This window comes from Rhinoraja longicauda, chromosome 1 (genome assembly GCF_053455715.1).
Source record: "Rhinoraja longicauda isolate Sanriku21f chromosome 1, sRhiLon1.1, whole genome shotgun sequence".
NCBI classification, from domain to species: Eukaryota; Metazoa; Chordata; class Chondrichthyes; order Rajiformes; family Arhynchobatidae; genus Rhinoraja; species Rhinoraja longicauda.
Window position 1 is genome coordinate 127517821 of NC_135953.1, and position 22210 is coordinate 127540030.

At 42.9% G+C, this 22210-nt stretch overlaps 1 protein-coding gene across 2 annotated transcripts in view; it reads left to right on the forward strand.

Moving 5' to 3' along the window:
- ap1ar (adaptor related protein complex 1 associated regulatory protein) overlaps nucleotides 1–22210 on the forward strand; it is a 54873-nt gene that overhangs the window by 3713 nt on the left and 28950 nt on the right. For both annotated transcript variants that reach the window (XM_078406369.1, XM_078406377.1), the window contains exons 2-3: nucleotides 17561–17609; nucleotides 19265–19291. In XM_078406369.1, the coding sequence (XP_078262495.1) occupies nucleotides 17561–17609; nucleotides 19265–19291 (76 nt within the window). The remainder of the gene's footprint in view (nucleotides 1–17560; nucleotides 17610–19264; nucleotides 19292–22210) is intronic.

The following is a 22210-nucleotide window of genomic DNA, read 5'->3' on the forward strand; positions in this document are numbered from 1 at the left end:
GTCTGTGCCAGTAACCATAGGAACATGAGTGATGCCTCAAATCCCTGGAGCAGTGGAAACAAAATAAATCTTACTACTGATGGAATACTGGTGATGGTGTGTGTTTGTGGCCTGACTACGTTCTCAGCTGCTTGTCCAAATGCTGGCAGCTTTGAGAAGTCCAACTCTTTTAATGCTTGATATTCCTAATGCAAAATGGGGCTACACAAGGGAGTCTGAACATGCTGTGTTTCAATCAAGGCTCATGCATTTCATCATGTTTTTTATAACAGTATTAAGGAGCCATGTAATGATGCTTTAACATTTAAATGATGGGTGTATGGAACAAGCTGCCAGAGGAGGTGGTTGAGGCTAGGACTATCCCATCGTTTAAGAAGCAGTTAGACTGGTACATGGATAGGACAGGTTTGGAGGGATATGGACCAAACACTGGCAGGTGGGACTCGTGCAGCTGGGACATGTTGGGCTGAAGGGTTTGTTTCCACACTGTATCGCTCTATGACTATGACACACAAAATATGATGTACACAAATTTTTGTTTGCTGTACTCGAGTCATTCTGACCAATGGCATATGGACTTTTCGTATTCACATTGCAATTTTCAACATCAGTTCATTAAAAAAAAAATCAATCCTGTTAAATGACAACCTATTTTAGATAATTTTATGTTCATCAGTTCAATGATGCTGCAGGATCCAACAATCTGATGTATTATATTTCTTATCTCTGTCTTTCTGTGTCAGTCAACCTTGTGCATATGTCGTACAGATTAGACTCTGGCTAAACCACCTCTTAGAAACATAGAAAAATAGGTGCAGGAGTAGGCCATTTGGCCTTTCGTGCCAGCACCGCCATTGAATATGATCATGGCTGATTATCTAAAATCAGTTGTCCGTTCCTGCTTTTCCCCCCATTTCCCTTGATTCCTTTAGCCCTCAGAGCTAAATCTAACTCCCTCTTGAAAACATCCAGTGAATTGGCCTCCACTGCCTTCTGTGGCAGAGAATTCCACCCTGTGGCAGAGAATTCCACTCTGTGGCAGAGAATTCTTCACTCCTATGTCTGCCTGGTCTGATATTTCCATTGCCCAAGAGACAAAATACGTGTCTATTATTGCCAGGAATCCTCTGTGAACTTGTCTGTTGGGAGTCTACTTGGTCTCTGCACATGCTGTATAATTTGTCGAGTTATTTACACTAGAGAGAGCCAGGATGAATAGGCTCAGATTAAGGTGGGTACGTAATAGGAGGCTGCCTCAAAGAGCGAGTAAAGTAGATGGGCAAAATAAATTAGTAGACAGTATAATCTGGGGAATGTGAGACTGATTCCCTAAAGAGGACATGGGCTTTAGATAAAATGGTAGACACAAAATGCTGGAGTAAATCAGCGGGTCAGGTAGCATCTCTGGAGAAAATGAACAGGTGACGTTTCAGGTCGGGACTGAAGAAGGATCTCGAAGCGGAACATCACCTATCCATTCTCTCCAGAGATGCCGCCTGACTGGCTGAGTTACTCCAGTATTTTGTGTCTTTCTTTGCTATAAACCAGCATCTGCAGTTTCTTTTCATATTTTGTACAAAATGGTGCTGTGAGGGAGCTGGGTCACCTTGTACATGAAACATAAATTCAGCATGCCAGGGCATCAAATAATGAGGCAAGTAAATGGAATCACAGAGCAGAACCAGAACGGTCCTGACCTGGAACATCACCTGTCCATGTTCTCCATAGATGTTGTCTGACCCGCTGAATTACTCCAGGACGTTGCTTTTTTCTTTCATGTAAACCAGCATCTTTGTATCTTGTTAAGGTAAGCAGAATGTTGGACTTGTTGAAAACAAAATGCAGTATAAAATTAGCCAGGGCTTAGTACAACTTTGGTGGGTTCCATGCTGGAATAATATACACCGCACTTTTGATTTCCTTATTTAAGGAGGGTGTATTTCCATTGAAGGCGATTCAGAAAAGGATGAATAAGACATTGTCTTCTGATGAAAAACGGGAAATTGGAAGAATGAGTGGTGATCCTATTGAAGCACAAGATGAATAAATTTGTAGATGATGCAATAATTGTGGATGCTGTGAACATTGATGAGGATAGTCTCGGGTTACTGAAAGATTGATCAACTGGTAAATTGAGTGGAGCTATATCAGATGGAATTTAATCCAGGTGCATGTAAACACAATGAGTGGTAGGACCCTAGAGTGCATGGAGGAACAGCAGTGCCTTGGTATAAAAATCTAATGATCCCTGAAGGTTGCAGCACAAGTAGACAGTATGGTAAAGAGCGTATACAGGATGGTAATCTTCATTAACAAAAGCAAAGAATGGTGATGCGAGGAACTTGTGGTACAGATTTGTATAACATTGGCGACGCCACAACTGAAGTATTATGCGCAGATTTGGAAGCCACAGCATGGAAATGACTTCATTGCTCTGGAGAGGGTGGAGAGGAGATTCACCAGGATGTGACTTGGAGTGTCAGGAGTGTTCAGTTGTCATATATACTGAAACGGAATCATGAAATTCTTACTTGCAGCAGCAAAACAGGTCTCTAAATGCAGTGCTCAATGGATAAACATCATCAAAAACAAAACAAAAAGTTCAATAAATTTTTTTAAGTGATATTAATACAAAACAAACGCTCGAAGTCCCTGGTGCAACCAAGACGGTTTGTAGTTTGAGGTTTAGTTGATGATTCTAGTGTTTAATAGCGAGGTCCAGGATGTACGTCTTCCCGACAGCTCTTGGGCTATTAAACACTAAAACGTCAAATAAGCTCAGAACTACATAGACTATTATTGCTCTGTTGTTTATTTGTTTTTTTGTGTGTGTATGTATATATAGAACAGTAGAATATGTAAATATAGTACACTGTAAACAATAGTACACTGTTACAATGGAATATGTAAATATAGTACACTGTAAACGATGTAATAAATGAGAAAGAAAGTTTATATATATATACACATACATATGCATATATATATGTGTGTGTGTATATATATCTATATATATATAAACTTTTTTTCTCATTTATTATATGGTTTACAGTACTATATTTACATATTCTATTGTGCTGCTGCAAGTAAGGATTTCATTGTCTATCTGGGACATGTGACAATAAAACTCCCTTGACTCTTTTGCTCATGTTTTTTGTATTACCTCATGAGAAGTGACCAGACCGGAAGTAACAGGTGTTATCAGGATGATGTTCAGAGTGCAACGAAGGCTGGGGTGGGTAGGCTGGACAATAGTGCAAATACGTGGTTAGATGATCATCTTGGGAATGAATACAAAACGTATGTTGTGAGTGAACCGAAGACGGACACAAAAGGCTGGAGTAACTCAGCGGGTCAGGCAGCATCTTTGGACAGAAGGGACAGATGACTTTTCAGGTCTAGAACCTTCTTCAGGCAGTCAGGGAGAGGGAAAAAAGAGATCTGCGAAGGCACATAGAACAAGTGAATAAAAGATACGCAAAAGAACAAATCAAATCCAGCAACGATGATCAAGAAAAGGTGGAGCCCCCAATGGTTGATTGTTGACTGTGGGGAAGGTGGTAATGGGTGATCTCAACAGTGAAACTCAGCAGGACAGCAGTGAATCTAGTATGATGACTCGGGAGTGGGAGGGACGGAGAGAGAGAGGGGATGCAACTTGAAGTTAGAGAAATCAATATTCATACTATGGTGATGAAGAAGGCGTTTGGTATGCTTGCCTTTATAAATCAGAGTATCGAATATAGAAGTTGGGATGTAATGTTGAAATTGTACAGGGCATTGGTGAGGCCGAATCTGGAGTATGGTGTGCAGTTCTGGTCGCCAAATTATAGGAAGGGTGTCGACAAAATGGAGAGGGTACAGAGGAGATTTACTAGAATGTTGCCTGGGTTTCAGCACTTAGGCTACAGAGAGATAGATGTTGAACAGGTTGGGTCTTTATTCTTTGGAGCGTAGAAGGTTGAGGGGGGACTTCATAGAGGTTTTTAAAATTTTAAGAGGGACGGACAGAGTTGACGTGGGTAGGCTTTTCTCTTAGAGTGGGGAAGATTCCAACAAGGGGACATAACTTCAGAATTAAGGGACAAAAGTTTAGGGGTAACATGAGGGGTAACTTCTTTACTCAGAGGGTGGTGGCTGTGTGGAATGAGCTTCCGGTGGAAGTGGTGGAGGCAGGCTCGATTTTATTATTTAAGAGTAAATTGGATAGGTATATGGATGGGAGGGGATTGGAGGGTTATGGTCTGAGAGCAGGTAGATGAGACTAGGTCAGAGAAAGTGGTCGGCGTGGACTGGTAGGGCTGAACGGGCCTGTTTCCATGCTGCATTTGTTATATGGTTATACTACTGGGTTGTAAGCTGCCCAAGTGAAATGAGGTGCTGTTTCTCCAATTTGCGTTTGGCCTCACTCTGAAAGTGGAGGAGGCCCAGGACAGAACGGTCATTGTGGTGGGCAGCACTTGTGGAGAGAGTGAAACAGAGTTGATGTTTCCGCTCAGTGATTTTCTTCAGAACTGTGTTCTCTGACAGAAGTTGCCTGATGCTGAGTATTTCCAATGTTTTCTGTTTTAATTTCACATCTCCAGCAGTCAACTGGCTGGGGAATGGTTGGTGTCAAGAATTGAAGGCCATTTTTTAAACCGAATAAACTGAAGCTCACAGGAATCTGTTAGTGTGTTACTTGGAAGGGTACCTGGGGTTTAGTTTAATTTATTTAGTTTAGATTATTGGCACATGTACTGAGGTACAGCGAAAAGCCTTTGTTGCGTGCGAACCAGTCAGCAGAAAGACAATACATGATTCCATTCGATCTATTTTACAGTGTACAGATACATGTTAAGAGAATACCATTTAGTGCAAGGTAAAGCCGGAATCGTGCGATACAATGCACAGTGCAGTTGTTGGAAATCTGAAACAGAATGAGAAGATGCTGAAAGCACTCAGTAGAGCTAGCAGCATCTGACGAAGGGCCTGAAATGTTAACCTCCTTGATGTCGCTCTGCGTATGTTGCCTGAACTGATGTATACTTAGACAATAGACAATAGGTGCAGGAGTAGGCCATTCGGCCCTTCGAGCCAGCACCACCGTTCAATGTGATCATGGCTGATTATTCTCAATCAGTACCCTGTTCCTGCCTTCTCCCCATTCCCCCTGACTCCACTATCCTTAAGAGCTCTATCTAGCTCTCTCTTGAATGCATTCAGAGAATTGGGCTCCACTGCCTTCTGAGGCAGAGAATTTCACAGATTTACAACTCTCTGACTGAAAAACTTTTTCCTCATCTCCGTTCTAAATGGCCTACCCCTTATTCTTAAACTGTGGCCCCTGGTTCTGGACTCCCCCCAACATTGGGAACATGTTTCCTGCCTCTAACGTGTTCAACCCCTTAATAATCTTATATGTTTCGATAAGATCCCCTCTCATCCTTCTAAATTCCAGTATATACAAGCCTAGTCGCTCCAGTCTTTCAACATACGACAGTCCCGCCATTCCGGGAATTAACCTAGTGAACCTACGCTGCACGCCCTCAATAGCAAGAATATCCTTCCTCATATTTGGAGACCAAAACTGCACACAGTACTCCAGGTGCGGTCTGGAGCACAACCTGCTCTTATTTTAGTTTCTTTTATCTTGTGATCGTCACTTCTGAAGAGTCCACCAGGGACTATACTGGAAGTATCCTATACCCACTAGGGACAATTTTTAACTGTCCTGCACCCACTAGCGACAATTTTTACATTTACCAAGCCAATTAACCTACAAGCCTGTACGTCTTTGGAGTGTTTGAGGAAGCCGAAGATCTCAGAGAAAACCCACGGGGAGAACGTACAAACTCCGTACAGACAGCACCCGTAGTTAGGATTGAACCTGGGTCTCCAGCGCTGCGTTCACTGTAAGGCAGCAACTCTACCACCGTGACCACCCAATGGGAAAGGCCGGCAGGTCAGGACACGGCTGCAGAGAGTTTCCAATGAGGTTGATAGTAGTTCAGGACTGCACTCTAGTTATGGTAGCATGATTCAGTTGCCTGGTAACAGTTTGTGGTACACCCCTGCACATTGGCCGGGTGGTGAGCTTGGGGAGGTGTCAAGATAGGTTAGGTTTGGTGAGTATCTGCAGTCCACCCTATAGTTGGTCTCCTAATTTGAGGAAGGACATTCTTGCTATTGAGGGAGTGCAGCGTAGGTTCACCAGGTTAATTCCCGGGATGGCGGGACTGACATGTGAAAGAATGGATCGGCTGGGCTTATAGTCACTGGAATTTAGATGGATGAGAGGGGATCTTATAGAAACATATAAAATTATTCAGGCCTTGGACAGGCTCGATGCAGGAAAAATGTTCCCAATGTTGGGGGAGTCCAGAACCAGGGGTCACCGTTTAAGAATAATGGGTAGGACATTTAGGACTGAGATGAGGAAAATCTTTTTCAGCCTGAGAGTTGTGAATCTGTGGAATACTCTGCCACAGAAGGCAGTGGAGGCCAATTCACTGGATGTTTCCAAGTAAGAGTTAGATATAGCTCTTCGGGCTAACGGAATCAAGGGATATGGGGAGAAAGCAGGGACAAGGTACTGATTTTGGATGATCAGCCATGATCATTTCGAATGGTGGTGCTGGTCGAAGGGCCGAATGGCCTACTCCTGCACTTATTTTCTATGTTTCTGTTAAAGTTCGTTTCTTAAAACAGACAACAACATAAACAGTTAAAGGTGAACCAAGCAAAGCTTTAATTATCGTCAGACGGTAGTGGGGGGACCAGTGCTAAGGGTGTATGACCATACTCGGCACTCCCCTTGCTTCCACTCAAAGATACAGCATTTTCACAGCATTTTTATACAGAATTTGCAGCAAGAATGTTTAACACAATATTTCCTTCAAATCAATCACATTGTATTAGAACACGATATACTTGTCACCATAAAGTCATAAACCATTTTACACAATAAGTCATTAGTCGAAGGGAAGGACCCTTATCATACCACAGAAGGTCCTGTTTTCACACTCCCACAAATAGTCAACAGTTAACCACATCCTAATCTTAACGAGAGCATTGTCCATCGTCTTTCCTGGACATCTTTCCCAGGGATAACAGGATGTACCACCCAATAGGCTTTAGGATCACATGGTCATATCGTGCCTGGTGCAATTTTGCAAACATCAGCTATTCAGGACCCAAAGTTCAGGCTCATCCTGTTCATTCATTCTACCATTTTATTATTCCTGTGGTTTCCAGGGATTGTAAATTTCACCTACCAAACACATCCTTATGTGCAATTAGCATTCCTTCACTTACAACAATTGGCATTTCTCCACAAGCATACAAACAGGTTTGCAGACAATGGCCAAGCGTCCCATCATGCAAAGTTAATAGCCATTAACTCTTTCATTTCTATGTCTATGTTTCTATGGTACACAGGGTAATTATAGTAGAACAAGTGATTTATTTTTAGGGGGGAACGGACATATCATTATGTTCCTTTGTCATGACCTTTGTTGCTGTTGCTGCTACATGTGACCAAACAAGTGGTGAATATTCCATCACATTCCAACATGTGCTTCCCAGATGAGGGAAAGGCTTTGGGTGTCAGAAAGTGAACCGCTTGCCACAGATTCTCATCGTCTGAGCAATCACAACATCAGCAAACCAATATCGCCATAAAGAGCACAGCTCCATCCAAGACCGCAAGTAATTGCAGGGAATTGTGCGGGGCAGCACAAACCAACCTCCCTTCCATTGATTCCATTTATACCTCACGCTGCCTCGGCAATGCCAGCAGCATAATCAAGTCCTATCCTGGCGACTTTCTCTTCTCCCCTCTTCCATCGGGCAAAAGGTATAGAAGTGTGAAAACGCACACCTCCAGATTTGGGGACAGTTTCTTCCCAGCTGTTATCAGGCAATTGAATCATCCTACCACAACTATAGAGAGGTGTCCTGAACTACTATCTACCTCATTGGTGACCATCGGACTATCCTTGATCGAACATTACCTGCTTTATCTTGCCTTATGTATCTCTTATTCCCTTATGTATCTGTACACTGTGGATGGCTTCATTGTAATCATGTATTGGTTTTCCGCTCATTGGTTAGCACACAACAAAAGCTTTTCACTGTACCTCGGTACACATGACAATAAACTAAACTAAACTCACCTTGCTGTAAATAGCAAGTTGAGGATTCTAGCGCATGAATCTTGAAATGTGGAAGCCCTGAAGTTGGTGAGAAGGAATGGGTAACATTTTGGGTCGAGACCCTTCTTCAGACTCTACTCGAAACGTCACCCATTCCTTCTCTCCAGAGATGCTGCCTGTCCCGCTGAGCTACTCCGCACTTTGTGTCTATCCAAAGAGAATTGTATTCTGCCCCATGTTGTATAAGTCACAAAACTAACAGATGTATGATGTTGTATAACGGTGTATTTTAAGTATTGCTCAGTTTATCATTCTTTCATCGCCATTCTTAGAATTGCTGGGGCAGAGCGCCTTGCAAAGTGTCCGACAGCCCCATTTTGTTTTTAGTTGAGGTTGGAGATACACCATGGAAATAGGCCCTTTGACCCACTGAGTCCATGCCAGCCATTGATCACCTGTCCACACTCGTTCTACGTTATCCCACTTTTGCATCCAGTTCCCACACACTGGCGACAATTTACAGAAGCAAATTATCCTACAAACCCACGTCTTTGAGATGTGGGAGGAAACGTGCGGTCTCAGAGAGAACATGCAAACTCCACATAGATGGCTCCCAAAGTCAGGATCGAACCCGGGTCTCCGGCAATGTGAGGCAGCAGCTCTACCTGCTGTGCCAATCAGTTTGCTCAGTGTTAGCTGATGGCGTGGAGACCAGTGAAGGGCTTGGAACTTTAAATATGGGACCAATGGTTGATGCTTTGACGGTATGATTAGCAGATTGGCAAATAGTGTAAAAATAGAGAAGGGGGGTGAATTTGAGTTTGTAAATTTGTATAACATAGAACAGTGCAGCACAGGAACAATGTATGTGCTGAATATGAAACCAAGATAAACTAATTGCATCCATCTGTACATGGTCTTATCCCTCCATTCTCTGCATATCCATGTGCCTATCTAAAGCTTTTTTGTGTCTAAATGTCACTATGTATGTGCCTCCACCACCACCACTGGCAACACATTCCAGGCACCCATTTCCCTCTGTTCTAAAAAAACTGTCCTTTAAACTTTTTGCCCCTCTTCCCTAAAGCTTATTGTTCTGCCAGGTCTCCCCTCAACCTCCAGCATTCCAGAGAAAACAATTCAAATTTATCCAAGCAGCATTTTGGTAAATCAAAGCAAAATACTGGGAGAAAAGATTGTATTAACTTTTTGGGAAAGTAGCAAAGAAATGATTTTAAAAATCACTTTTTAAAAATAATGGTATTCAAATCTTAGGCTTTATTTTGCAAACTGAGTCAAAAATGCACGATTTATCTTGCACACTTTGCTCACAGAACCTAATTACCAGGCTTTAATAATTTTGACACCATTTAAAAAGTCGATTACAAGACTCGTCTTTCCATGGCAAGTTTAATTGCGAGTTAATGTGCAAGTGTGCCAACCTTTTGACACGCACTGAGTTTAGTAGCAAGATGAAGTTTCTGTGCAGCGAGTGGCCAAGGAACACATTGTCTGCACTTTGTGGCAATTCACAAACCATTAAAAATGTCTTCGAATGATTTGCACGTTAATGCAACATTCGCCAATTTTTCCAAACCAGTTAGAAAACAATTTGTTCATCCAAATAAAAATGGATCTGAGAAGTAATTAGCACGCTATCCCGCTGTGACTTGTGTTCTGATTTGCTGGCAACACAGTTATGACGGGTGAGAAGTTAAGGCAGAGTATTTATAGCATGCAGTGAAGGAATTAATCTAAAGTAACCCAGTTCATTATATCTTTCAACTTGGTGTTTCAGCTAATTGCCACCTCGGCTAAGTTTTCAGTTTTATCTTCCCAGATCAGTTCTACACATGGGTAAAGAATATGCACATGTACTGATGGATGTATTTGTATTTGGATGTAATTTTAAATGGCCATGATGGTAGACATTTTCTGGGAAACATTTAACATGGTAGCACTAGTGTTTACTTCACTGAAGGTATTTATTCACAAAATGCTGGAGTAACTCAGCAGGTCAGGCAGCATCTCGGGAGAGAAGGAATGGGTGACGTTTTGGGTCGAGACCCTTCTTCAGACTGATGTCAGGGGGGCGGGACAAAGGAAGGATATAGGTGGAGACAGGAAGATAGAGGGAGATCTGGGAAGGAGGAGCGGAAGGGAGGGACAGAGGAACTATCTAAAGTTGGAGAAGTCGATGTTCATACCGCTGGGCTGCAAACTGCCCAGGCGAAATATGAGGTGCTGTTCCTCCAATTTCTGGTGGGCCTCACTATGGCACTGGAGGAGGCCCATGACAGAAAGGTCAGACTGGGATGGGAGGGGGAGTTGAAGTGCTCGGCCACTGGGAGATTAGTTTGGTCAATGCGGACCGAGCGCAGGTGTTCAGCGAAGCGATCGCCGAGCCTGCGCTTGGTTTCGCCGATGTAAATAAGTTGACATCTAGAGCAGCGGATGCCATAGATGAGGTTGGAGGAGGTGCAGGCGAACCTTTGTCTCACCTGGAAAGACTTTACTTCACCGAGTTGTGTTGAGCTATTGAAGTTTCAGTAATTTGCAATAGAACCACGTTTGTCACAATGCTAATTATCCTGCTTAGTTATTCCTATAGCACGTTGCAGGAATCAAATGAGCTATATCATTGTAGTTTTGCCAATCCTGCTGTTAATTTATGGTTCTCAAGACAGACTTGTTCAGGATCATTTCGGTTTTACTTCACAAGATTGTGCTGAAATTAATTTTTCACACGGTCCTATAAAGAAATTGAGGTGTTTCTCATCATGGAAACATGAACTAACTCCACCGTTGAATATGACCGCGGCTGTTCCTCTGGCTTAACGCCGTGCTGCTACTCTGTCCCTACCTCATGATGCCTTCTGTGTCAATGACTTGGCTTCTGTGGGGAATATCTATCAGTTTACTGCTGAGTGAAGAAATGTCTCCTCCATCCTAACCATACCATGGTACCACAGCAATGATTACTGTGGGTGATGTCTCCTTGCAGCTATTGTTGGACAAGTAATGGGTAATGATGAGTTGGAATATAGGAGGGAGATTAATAGTTTGATTAAACAGTGCCAGAACAACAATCTTCCCCTCGACATTGGCAAAATCTAGGCACTGATTGTCAACTTCAGAAGGGAAAAGTAGGGATCCGTGAACAGGCCTTTATTGAAGGCACAACGGTGGACATCGTCAACAGCTTCAAGTTCCTGTGTGTGCATATCTCTGAAGTTTTGCTCTGAGCCCAGGACACTTACAATCTCAAAGAAAGCTTACTTACCTCTTCTTTCTTAGAAAATTGAGGACATTTGGTATTCTGCCGAATACTCTATTGGCTTTCGACAGATGTACGGTAAAGGGCGTACTGACCGGCTGCATCACCACCTGGTTAGATAATTTGAACACTTAGGAATAAAACAGGTTATTGAGAGTGATAGATATTGCCCGGTCCATCACAGGTATTGACCTCCCCACCATTGAAGGGATCTATAGGAAACTCTGCCTCAAAAAACCCCTGCTAATATCAAAAACCCGCATCAGCCCAGCAACACTCGTCTTCTTGCTACCATCAGGAAGAAGGTACAGGAACCTGAGAACCGTGACCTGCAGGTTCAAGAACAGTTTCTTTCCTGCAACCGTTAGACTTTCGATACGATAGAACTTTATTTATCCCAGGAGGGAATTTGATCTGCCAACAGTCATAAAACACAAGATACATGAAACAAATAGTGCACAATCCTATTTCAAATGGTGCATAACCCTACCCCGGTAACCATGATCTGCTATGGACTTTGTTTTAGTCATACAACAAGAGTTCGGTTTTGTCTTGGTATTCTGATTAATTTATTGTACCATTGATTATTGTATGTTTATTTGTGCGTTGTGTCTGTTAATGGGCCCATTAAACTGCAGCATTTCAGAATTTTATTAGTCGATTGCCAATACATTTATGACAATTAAATACTCATAACTTTTTATCTATCCCCTTGGTTATCAATCATTCAGCTGATGAAAATAGTTTCTCATCATACATGATGCAGAGATTTTGGCTATAATTCCCAGCTGGGTCAGGTTTGTCAATTGTAGAGATTTAGTATGGTTTTTATACTCTGCCTTTTTTTTATAACATGCAGGGTCCTATTTCCTTCAACGGTTTGGGCCACTTATCCTGCTATTCTGTAGATGCTACACTGAGTTTCTTTGCAACTTCCTTCCCCCATCACCCCACTTCCCCTGGCCCCAAAACAGCAATGAAAATCAGTAATGGATACAGTTTTGACTCTTAATGACCCCTTTGCCTATTTCCATCTGAAAAAGAGGCATTGGCAATGTTTTATGTTTGTGCATTCTTTCTCTCGGTTAACTTTTTATATCCTTTCCGTTACTGTCTCTTATTCATAAGCTTCATTTTTGCCTGCATGCCTAATAAGTGATAGTTAATCAAACATCATCTGAAAGTCAAGAGGAATTTGGTGGTCTGAAGAAGGGTCCGACCCAAAACATCGTCTGTCCAGTCCCTCCACAGATGCTGTCTGGCCTGTTGAGTTAGTCTAGTAATGTGTTTTGCTCAAGATTCCAGCATCTGCATTTTCCTGTCTCTACCTTCTGGAAGTCGATATACAGAATTATCGTAGAGCCCTTTGCATACCAGTTGGCACGTTGCTATGGCATTGCTTTAATCTACTCAGAACTTGGATGAGGAAAATTAAAATGGAACTGGTCATCTGTTTCAAAGATTCCAAAAATTAAGATCTATTACAACCATAAACTGTTTATTAGTGTCCGCTGATTAGTGTTTATACTAAACCCAAATGTGGCCCAGGGAGATTATAACTTATTGCCATGCTAGGATTTATTATTTTGTGACGATCAATTTGAGTTGAGAGATTTTAATGAAATTTCTGATATAACTTGTGTATCTCTATTACAAATTTAATACCAGATACACATGGCCATCCCAATGGTCAATCTTTTGTTGATATTGCACTGGGTATTTTCAGCTGACTGACCAGCTCATCTGCCCCTAGTCTAGAGTTATAGTCTTGCAGTGTGGAAACAGGCCCTTCAGCCTAACTTGCCCACACCGGCCAACATGTCCCGTCTACACTAGTCCCACCTACCTGTGTTTGGCCGATGACAAAAAAAGCTTGAGTGTACAAAACTCATGTTATTTTAGTGTGTTGCAATGCAGACCTTGACAGCTGAAGGTATTTATTCACAAAATGCTAAAGTAATTCAGCAGGTCAGGCAGCATCTCAGGAGAGAAGGAATGGGTGATGTTTCGGGTCGCTGCATCTGTAGTTATTTTCTTACAGACCTTGACAGCCAGTCTGCAGAGGTTTAGAGAAGGAAACTGATAATTAAACCTCACTAATGTGTCAGCTCTTTCTTAGTTTCTTTCAATTCACAGTCACTCTTTAAATATTTATTGCAGACTTCTTTGGATGCATATTAGGCTAGTAGATATGGCCAATATTTTTGATGTGTGAAGGCCACTAAACTGCCTTTTAAAGTAGAGCCAACTCATCCCTTTAATGTAGGTGTAATTAAATGTGTTCTTTCTGTAGGCTCTATGCTTCTGGTGACACCCACCCTCTACTGAAACCTTTCATGTTAGGTTTACGGAATAATTTATTGTAGATAAATACTTTCCTCAAAGCTGACATATTTTCCTCACAGGCATTCTAATTTTTTTTTTAACTAAATAACACAGGGCACTTGAATAATCACTGTGCATAAATATTTGCCAGGCAGCTCAGTTGAGTAGAGCTGCTTGGTGTACAGTGCCTTCATCGCCATCACACACTGCACCTTAACACTCATGCCTGAGATAATTGTTGCATTACCTTTGAGACTAACAAATGTCAGACAGGCCTTGACAGAAACAAACCCACAAACTACTTAATGAGCACCAAGTTTATCTTTTGAGTTTTCAACAAAATATTTGAAACTGTAAATAATGTTTGTGGTTGTCTTGCAAAATTTAGTGTAATTTATATATAATTGGTTTTGCATATTTGAGTTTGTGTGCCTGTGATACTGCTGCAAGCAAAGGTTTCTCATTGTGTCTGTACCTCACCATACTTGTGCACATGACAATAAACTCATTCTTGGAGTCCAAGCTAAACAACATAGAGAAAGGCCCTTCACCCCCACCTTGACTGCGTCAGCCAACCTGCCATTCTGGGCTGGTCCCATCAGTCCTTCTTCTTAAACCCTTCCTATCCATATAACTGTCCAAATGTCTTTTGGAAGACGTAATTGTATCTGCCTCAGTAGCATCTTCATCCCAGATATGGACTACCTCCGAGTGAAAACGTTGCCCCACGTGTCCCACTTAAATTGCTCCCCTTTCAACCTTTGCCTATGTTCTCTAGTTTTAGACTTCTATCTAGGTAAAATGACTGAGCATTCACTTTATCCGTTTCCCTCATGATCTTGTGCACCTCACAAATGTCACCCCTCAATCTTCCACACTCCATAGAAAATAGTCCCTTGCTAACCAGTCTCTCCCTACAACTCAAGCCCGCAAGTTTGGGAGGCATCCTGGTGAATCCCGAATGATCTCGACCGGACTTATCATATCATATCATATATATACAGCCGGAAACAGGCCTTTTCGGCCCTCCAAGTCCGTGCCGCCCAGCGATCCCCGTACATCAACACTGTCCTACACCCACTAGGGACAATTCCCACATTTACCCAGCCATTTAACCTACATACCTGTACGTCTTTGGAGTGTGGGAGGAAACCGAAGATCTCGGAGAAAACCCACGCAGGTCACGGGGAGAACGTACAAACTCCTTACAGTGCAGCACCCGTAGTCAGGATCGAACCTGATTCTCCGGCGCTGCAATCGCTGTAAAGCAGCAACTCTACCGCTGCGCTACTGTGCCGCCCTCACTTGATGCTGTTTAGGCAGCTAATGTTTCACTGCAGGACCAAGGATATTGTGGCCCATCAGTAACTGACCTACAAGCATATCTGGAAAAAAAAATCAGCTTCAATGCTTTGAACTCTTTGGAAAATGATTTTCAACTCTTGCTCACCCATGTTTCACCTGATAATTAGAAACGATGGCACCTGAAGGACCTGACGTACACCCCTGCTTTTTGTCGTGGTTTACACTTAAATACAGTGCACAGTGAAAAGGTTTGCAGGTAAAATTGATTAACAATGTTGGACAGGCCAGGAAATGGGAATGAAGACTAATTGACAAAAGGGCCAAGAGTGCCACAAACAAAAACCCTATAAGCAGGAAGTTATTCTACCGAGACCGCGCAGGCCAGCGATCCCCACACATTAACACTACACTACATACACTAGTGGCAATTTTACATTAATACCAAGCCAATTAACCAACAAACCTGTACATCTTTAGAGTGTGGGAGGAAACCAAAGATCTCTGAGAAAACCCACGCAGTTCACGGGAAGAACATACAAACTCCATACAGACAGCACCATTAGTCAGGATCGAACCCAGGTCTCTGGCGCTCTAGGGCAGTAGCTCCACTGCTACGCCACATTGCCGCCACCGTACCGAGTTCTCATGGACACCACCCGCAGGTTTCTTCCCAAGTTGCATCAGCCTGAAGAAGGGTCACAGCCTAAAACACTGCATTTCCTCCACAGATGCTGTCTGATCTGCTGAATTCCATCAGCACCTTTTTTTGCACATTTCCCATTTTCTCCAGCTCCTTCCTGAATTCTATTGTATTCACCAAACTTTTAGCTAGGCGATCCTCATCACTCTTGTGTGAAGAGATTTTTTAAAAAGCTGTAAAATATCATGTGATGCTGAAAACGTGATGAGGTGTAAAAACAAGCTTTGATGTTGATAGTTTCCTTTCTATTGACTGATGGTAGCTATGCAAGAACATTTGTGGTAAAGGACTTGCAAACAGTGTTAAAACATATTTACTACCCAATCATCCCTTTTTAATTTACTGGTAAGTATGTAATGACGTTTTTGACAACTGGAATTACATTTCCTGTGATTTATTTGCTAAATTGGATACATCGGTCAGAATATAGTTGATACACAGCAGGCAGTGAAGAAAGCCAATGGAATGTTGGCCTTCATAACAAGAGGAGTTGAGTATAGGAGCAAAGAGGTCCTTCTGCAGTTATACAGGGCCCTAGTGAGACCGCACCTGGAGTACTGTGTGCAGTTTTGGTCTCCAAATTTGAGGAAGGATATTCTTGCTATTGAGGGCGTGCAGCGTAGGTTTACTAGGTTAATTCCCGGAATGGCGGGACTATCATATGTTGAAAGACTGGAACGACTAGGCTTGTATACACTGGAATTTAGATGGATGAGAGGAGATCTTAAAGAAACGTATAGGATTATTAAGGGGTTGGACACGTTAGAGGCAGGAAACATGTTCCCAATGTTGGGGAGTCCAGAACAAGGGGCCACAGTATAAGAATAAGGGGTAGGCCATTTAGAACTGAGATGAGGAAAAACTTTTTCAGTCAGAGAGTTGTGAATCTGGAATTCTCTGCCTCAGAAGGCAGTGGGGGCCAATTCTCTGAATGCATTCAAGAGAGAGCTGGATAGAGTTCTTAAGGATAGCGGAGTCAGGGGGTATGGGGAGAAGGCAGGAACGGGGTACTGATTGAGAATGATCAGCCATGATCACATTGACAATAGACAATAGACAATAGGTGCAGGAGTAGGCCATTCAGCCCTTCGAGCCAGCACCGCCATTCAATGCGATCATGGCTGATCACTCTCAATCAGTACCCCGTTCCTGCCTTCTCCCCATACCCCCTCACTCCGCTATCCTTAAGAGCTCTATCCAGCTCTCTCTTGAAAGCATCCAACGAACTGGCCTCCACTGCCTTCTGAGGCAGAGAATTCCACACCTTCACCACCCTCTGACTGAAAAAGTTCTTCCTCATCTCCGTTCTAAATGGCCTACCCCTTATTCTCAAACTGTGGCCCCTTGTTCTGGACTCCCCCAACATTGGGAACATGTTATCTGCCTCTAATGTGTCCAATCCCCTAATTATCTTATATGTTTCAATAAGATCCCCCCTCATCCTTCTAAATTCCAGTGTATACAAGCCCAATCGCTCCAGCCTTTCAACATACGACAGTCCCGCCATTCCGGGAAATAACCTAGTGAACCTACGCTGCACGCCCTCCATAGCAAGAATATCCTTCCTCAAATTTGGAGATGGCGGTGTTGGCTGGAAGGGCCGAATGGCCGCCTCCTGCACCTATTGTCTATTGTCTAAATTGGATACATCGGTCAGAATATAATTGATTCACTGCTACATTTTTAACATTTTGTAAATTATGTAATCTTGAAAGCTTAGAGTAAGAACTGCCATTTTATATCAGCTTTCTGTCATTCTGTTTGTTTAGATATTAAAAGTTTTTTTTTTTTTAAATTAACAATTTTGTTTTTCCCTAGATCAAAGTATTTTAGAACAACTTCTGTTGGAGAGCACTTTACTATAGAGGTATGTGAAATTTAATATCGTCTGAATTGTATCTCATTCACCTTTCTTGACAAGCATGCAGTAACAGATGACTTTAATACTATTTAAAATTATTTGTCTTTCTTTTACTATTAGCATTACTGTGGGAGTGAATGATATTTGTAGAGACAAGAAATTCATATCTGAATTATAAATAACTGCAATATTCAATTCATTGGTGAAATGCATGTCTGCACCTAGTTTTCTCTGCTACATAACTAAAATTGGTACAGTTCCATGGATGAATGGTTTTGGAATCTATCCAGTTTATGGTCTAATCGTTACCTCGTGCTATAACATTATGGTTTCCCACCCCATCTTAATGAAAACAAAATATTTTTGTTAAAGCAAATGTTACTGAATTATCCCTGCAGAATTGTGAAAAGTGCATAATTTTGATTTTAGTCTAGAATATTTTCTGACCCATTTAGAGTCATGCATGCTAGAAACAAGCCCTTCAGCCCAACTCATCCATGCTGACCAAGACGCCCCATCCAAGCTATCCCCATTTACCCGTGTCTGGCCGACAATCATCTAAATCGTTCCTATCCATGTACCTGTCCAAATGTCTTTAAAATGTGAAGAGTCAAGAATGTTTTATTGGTATATGTACGGAAATGAAACAATGAAATTCTTGTAGCAGCACAATGTAAACACATTACTCAATCGATACTATAATAACCATTAAAAAAAGTTAAATAAATAAAAAACCTAATATAGTACAAAAAAATAAAACAAAGCCCAAAGTTCCTGGTGCAACCAAGACAGCTCATAGTTCAGAGATTAGTTGGAGATTGTAGTGTTCCAGAGCCTGACGATTATTGGGAATAAGCTATTACTGAACCTGGACATTGGTTTTCAGACTCCTATACTTTATATCTAATCCCTTTGATGGTAGAGAGGTCAGTACCCATGATAGATTGGACAGCGTTCAATGTTTTTTATGATCTCCTTCGTTCTTGGATGTTCAAGCTCCGGGCCATGATGCAACCAGTCAATATGCTCTCTACCCTACATCTGTAGAAGTTCATTAAAATATTTGCCGACCTACTGAATCTCCTCAATCTTCTAAGGAAGTAGAGGCGTTGATTAGCTTTCTTTATGATTGCATCAATGTGCTGAGTCCAGGGCAGATCTTCAGAAATATGCATCTAATTGTTGAAGCAGTGGCTGTTCACATTCCTGCTTTGTAGAAAGTCTTGGAAATTGCTGTCAAGCCTGAAATACTTGGTTTCTTCACTGGAGGTCACAGTTGAGAAATACTTGTATTGAATCGGATGCAACAGATTAGCAGCCCAATGATAGGTAACTCCATTTTGTTAAGGGTGTGGTTATGGGACAATGTGTTGTGTCATACTGGTAATATCTGTACTGTATTGAATCTTTCTATCTTGTAAAATTCATTATCGCCATGAATGTTGAGACTCAAGTTCAGTAAGGAATGTTAGCTGCAAAAACAAAATCTCTGCACTTTTCACAAAAACTGATAGGGCTTTTCCTTGGCAGAGATTCTAAGCTTATTTTTTTGTTGTTGCACTATGTCCTTTTTTTCTATTGGGTGGCGTATATCAGTAAATGCATCATCTTATGGTACATGACATTATTTAAAAATTAATAGCCACTTTGTTTTCTTGCAGTTTGAGAATTTGGTGGAGAGTGATGAGGTATGTTTACATCGTCTCTCTTGAATCTGCCAGAGTGCATGTATGGCCATCAGTAAATAAGTTTCACTATTGGGTTCTTAATAGACATGAGATTGCCATTGATTATCTTATGCAACAATTGAAGCCAGACAAAACATCTCAACCTGTGAAATGACAAAAGAGATTCTATTGTCTTTGTGCCCAATTTTGATATTTGGGAGGTGTAGAAAGAAGGAACTACAAATGCTAGTTTACAGAAAAAGACACAAAGTGCTGGATACTATATTACAGCAGGGGCAAAACCATGTTTACTAAAGAACGAGGATCTCTCGGATGTCCTAGAATGGAGTCTCATCTTTCTTCCAGCACGTTGTCTTTTTTCGGTATTTAAGAATTTGTATGGAGATGATTCATATTTCCAAACATTAATTCTAGTTGTCTTTTAAGTACAAATGGGAAGATTGTTTAAATTTTATTTTTTAATTCTAAATATGCATTTTGTGCTTTGAAGTATTTTACTCATTCTGAACAATAGACAATAGGTGCAGGAGGAGGCCATTCGGCCCTTCGAGCCAGCACCACCATTCAATGTGATCATGGCTGATCATTCTCAATCAGTACCCCGTTCCTGCCTTCTCCCCATACACCCTGACTCTGCTATCCTTAAGAGCTCTATCTAGATCTCTCTTGAATGCATTCAAAGAGATTGGCCTCCGCTGCCTTCTGAGGCAGATTTACAACTCTGACTGAAAAAGTTTTTCCTCATCTCCGTTCAAAATGGCCTACCCCTTATTCTTAAACTGTGGCCCCTGGTTCTGGACTCCCCCAACATTGGGAACATGTTTCCTGCCTCTAACGTGTCCAACCCCTTAATAATCTTATATGTTTCGATAAGATCCCCTCTTATCCTTCTAAATTCAAGTGTATACAAGCCTAGCCGCTCCAGTCTTTCAACATATAACAGTCCCGCCATTCCGGGAATTAACCTAGTAAACCTAAGCTGCACGCCCTCAATAGCAAGAATATTCTTCCTCAAATTTGGAGACCAAAACTGCACACAGTACTCCAGGTGCGGTCTCACTAGGGCCCTATACAACTGCAGAAGGACCTCTTTGCTTCTATACTCAACTCCTCTTGTTATGAAGGCCAACATTCCATTGGCTTTCTTCACTGCCTGCTGTACCTGCATGCTTCCTTTCATTGACTGATGCACTAGGACACGCTCACTGCCCTGGTTATAAATTAGATTTATTTATATGCATGACATAATAAGGTCTCCAAATGCTGGAGTAACTCAGCGGGTCAGGCAGCATCTCCAGCATTTTGTGTCTGAGATGCTGCCTGACCTGCTGATTTACTCCAACATTTTGTGATACCTTCGATTTGTACCAGCATCTGTAGTTATTTTCCAACACATAATAAGGTCTGATAGTTGGTAACTATTTTTGTATCACGAATATCAAAATAACAACCGATTAGCAGAGTAGTAAAATGTTATTGTATAAGTTAGTAATTTTGGTTTCCTCTCGTGGTCATTGGTGACCAAACAGTGGGATCTTTATAACAGTCGCCAGCACTGTTGAATTCTTCAAATGTATGTTTTCAATAGCACATAGATGTTCCAAGTGTGACATTTTTTACAATATAAAGTGTAAAAAAATATGTATTCCAAAAATCTTCCTGCATAAATGTGATAGATGGTTATTAGAAGATAGACCCAATGCTGGAGTGACTCAGTGGGACAGGCAGCATCTCTGGAGATTTAAACCTTCCTACACATAGATGGTTATTATAATAATAATAATAATAATAATGTAGCGCGTCGATAAAGGCAAGGAGCCAGGTATTTCGGGAAGGTATATTTTATTGTATCGTGGGTCTCAGACGGGTCTAGTCTGCCGGAATGGCTTGGCGCCCAAACCTTGTCCTTATATACCTGAGTCCAGGACCGCCTCCCGGGACTGGTCCATTCCCGTGCCGAGGGGTCGGTAGTAGTATGGCCCGACCCTTGGGAGCCGCCACAGTACCCCCCCCCCCCAGATCCGGAGGCACGAAACGCACTGGTGGTCGCACAACCCGACCGGACCGCGTACGGTAATCGGTCGTCAGAGGGGCCGGCGGAGGCACAGTTGGAGGGACAGGCGGTGGGACCCGCAAAGGGGGGCGACCTCGTGGCCGAGGCTGGGCCACCCGCACCGGTTGGTCGATGTCTAAGTGGGCCGGCTTCAGGCGGTCAATTGACACGGCCTCCGGCCGGCCCCCCATGTCCAAAACAAAGGTTGTCTGTCGGGCCTTCATACGGCCTCTGGAGTGGCGCCTGGTGGGCGTCACGGCGCAGGAACACAAAGGCGCAGTCCCGGAGGGCCGATGGCACGTAAGGGCGGAATGTCCCATGGCGGGACGTCGGCACGGGTGCGAGCTTGCCAACTCGCTCTCGGAGGCGATGTAGGGTGGATGAGGGCGGTTCCTCTCGCCCCGGCAACGAGGGCACGAACTCCCCGGGCACCGTGAGCGGAGACCCGTAGACGAGCTCCGCTGAGGATGAAGCCAGGTCTTCCTTGGGGGCAGTCCGGATGCCCAGCAAAACCCATGGTAGCTCGTCCATCCAGTCGGGGCCGGCGAGTCGCGCCTTCAGCGCTGCCTTCAGCTGCCGGTGGAACCTCTCCACCAAGCCGTTTGCCTGCGGGTGATAGGCCGTGGTGTGCTGCAGCCGCACGCCCAACAGGTGGGCCATGGCCGACCACAGCTCGGAGGTGAACTGTGGCCCCCGGTCCGATGAGATGACCACCGGCACACCAAAGGGAGCAATCCAGTGCGCGGCCAACGCACGAGCGCATGTGGCTGTAGACGTATCAGCCAGTGGTATGGCCTCCGGCCACCGCGTGAAGCGGTCCACCACCGTGAAGAGGTGGGTGATGCCCCGGGACGGCGGGAGCGGGC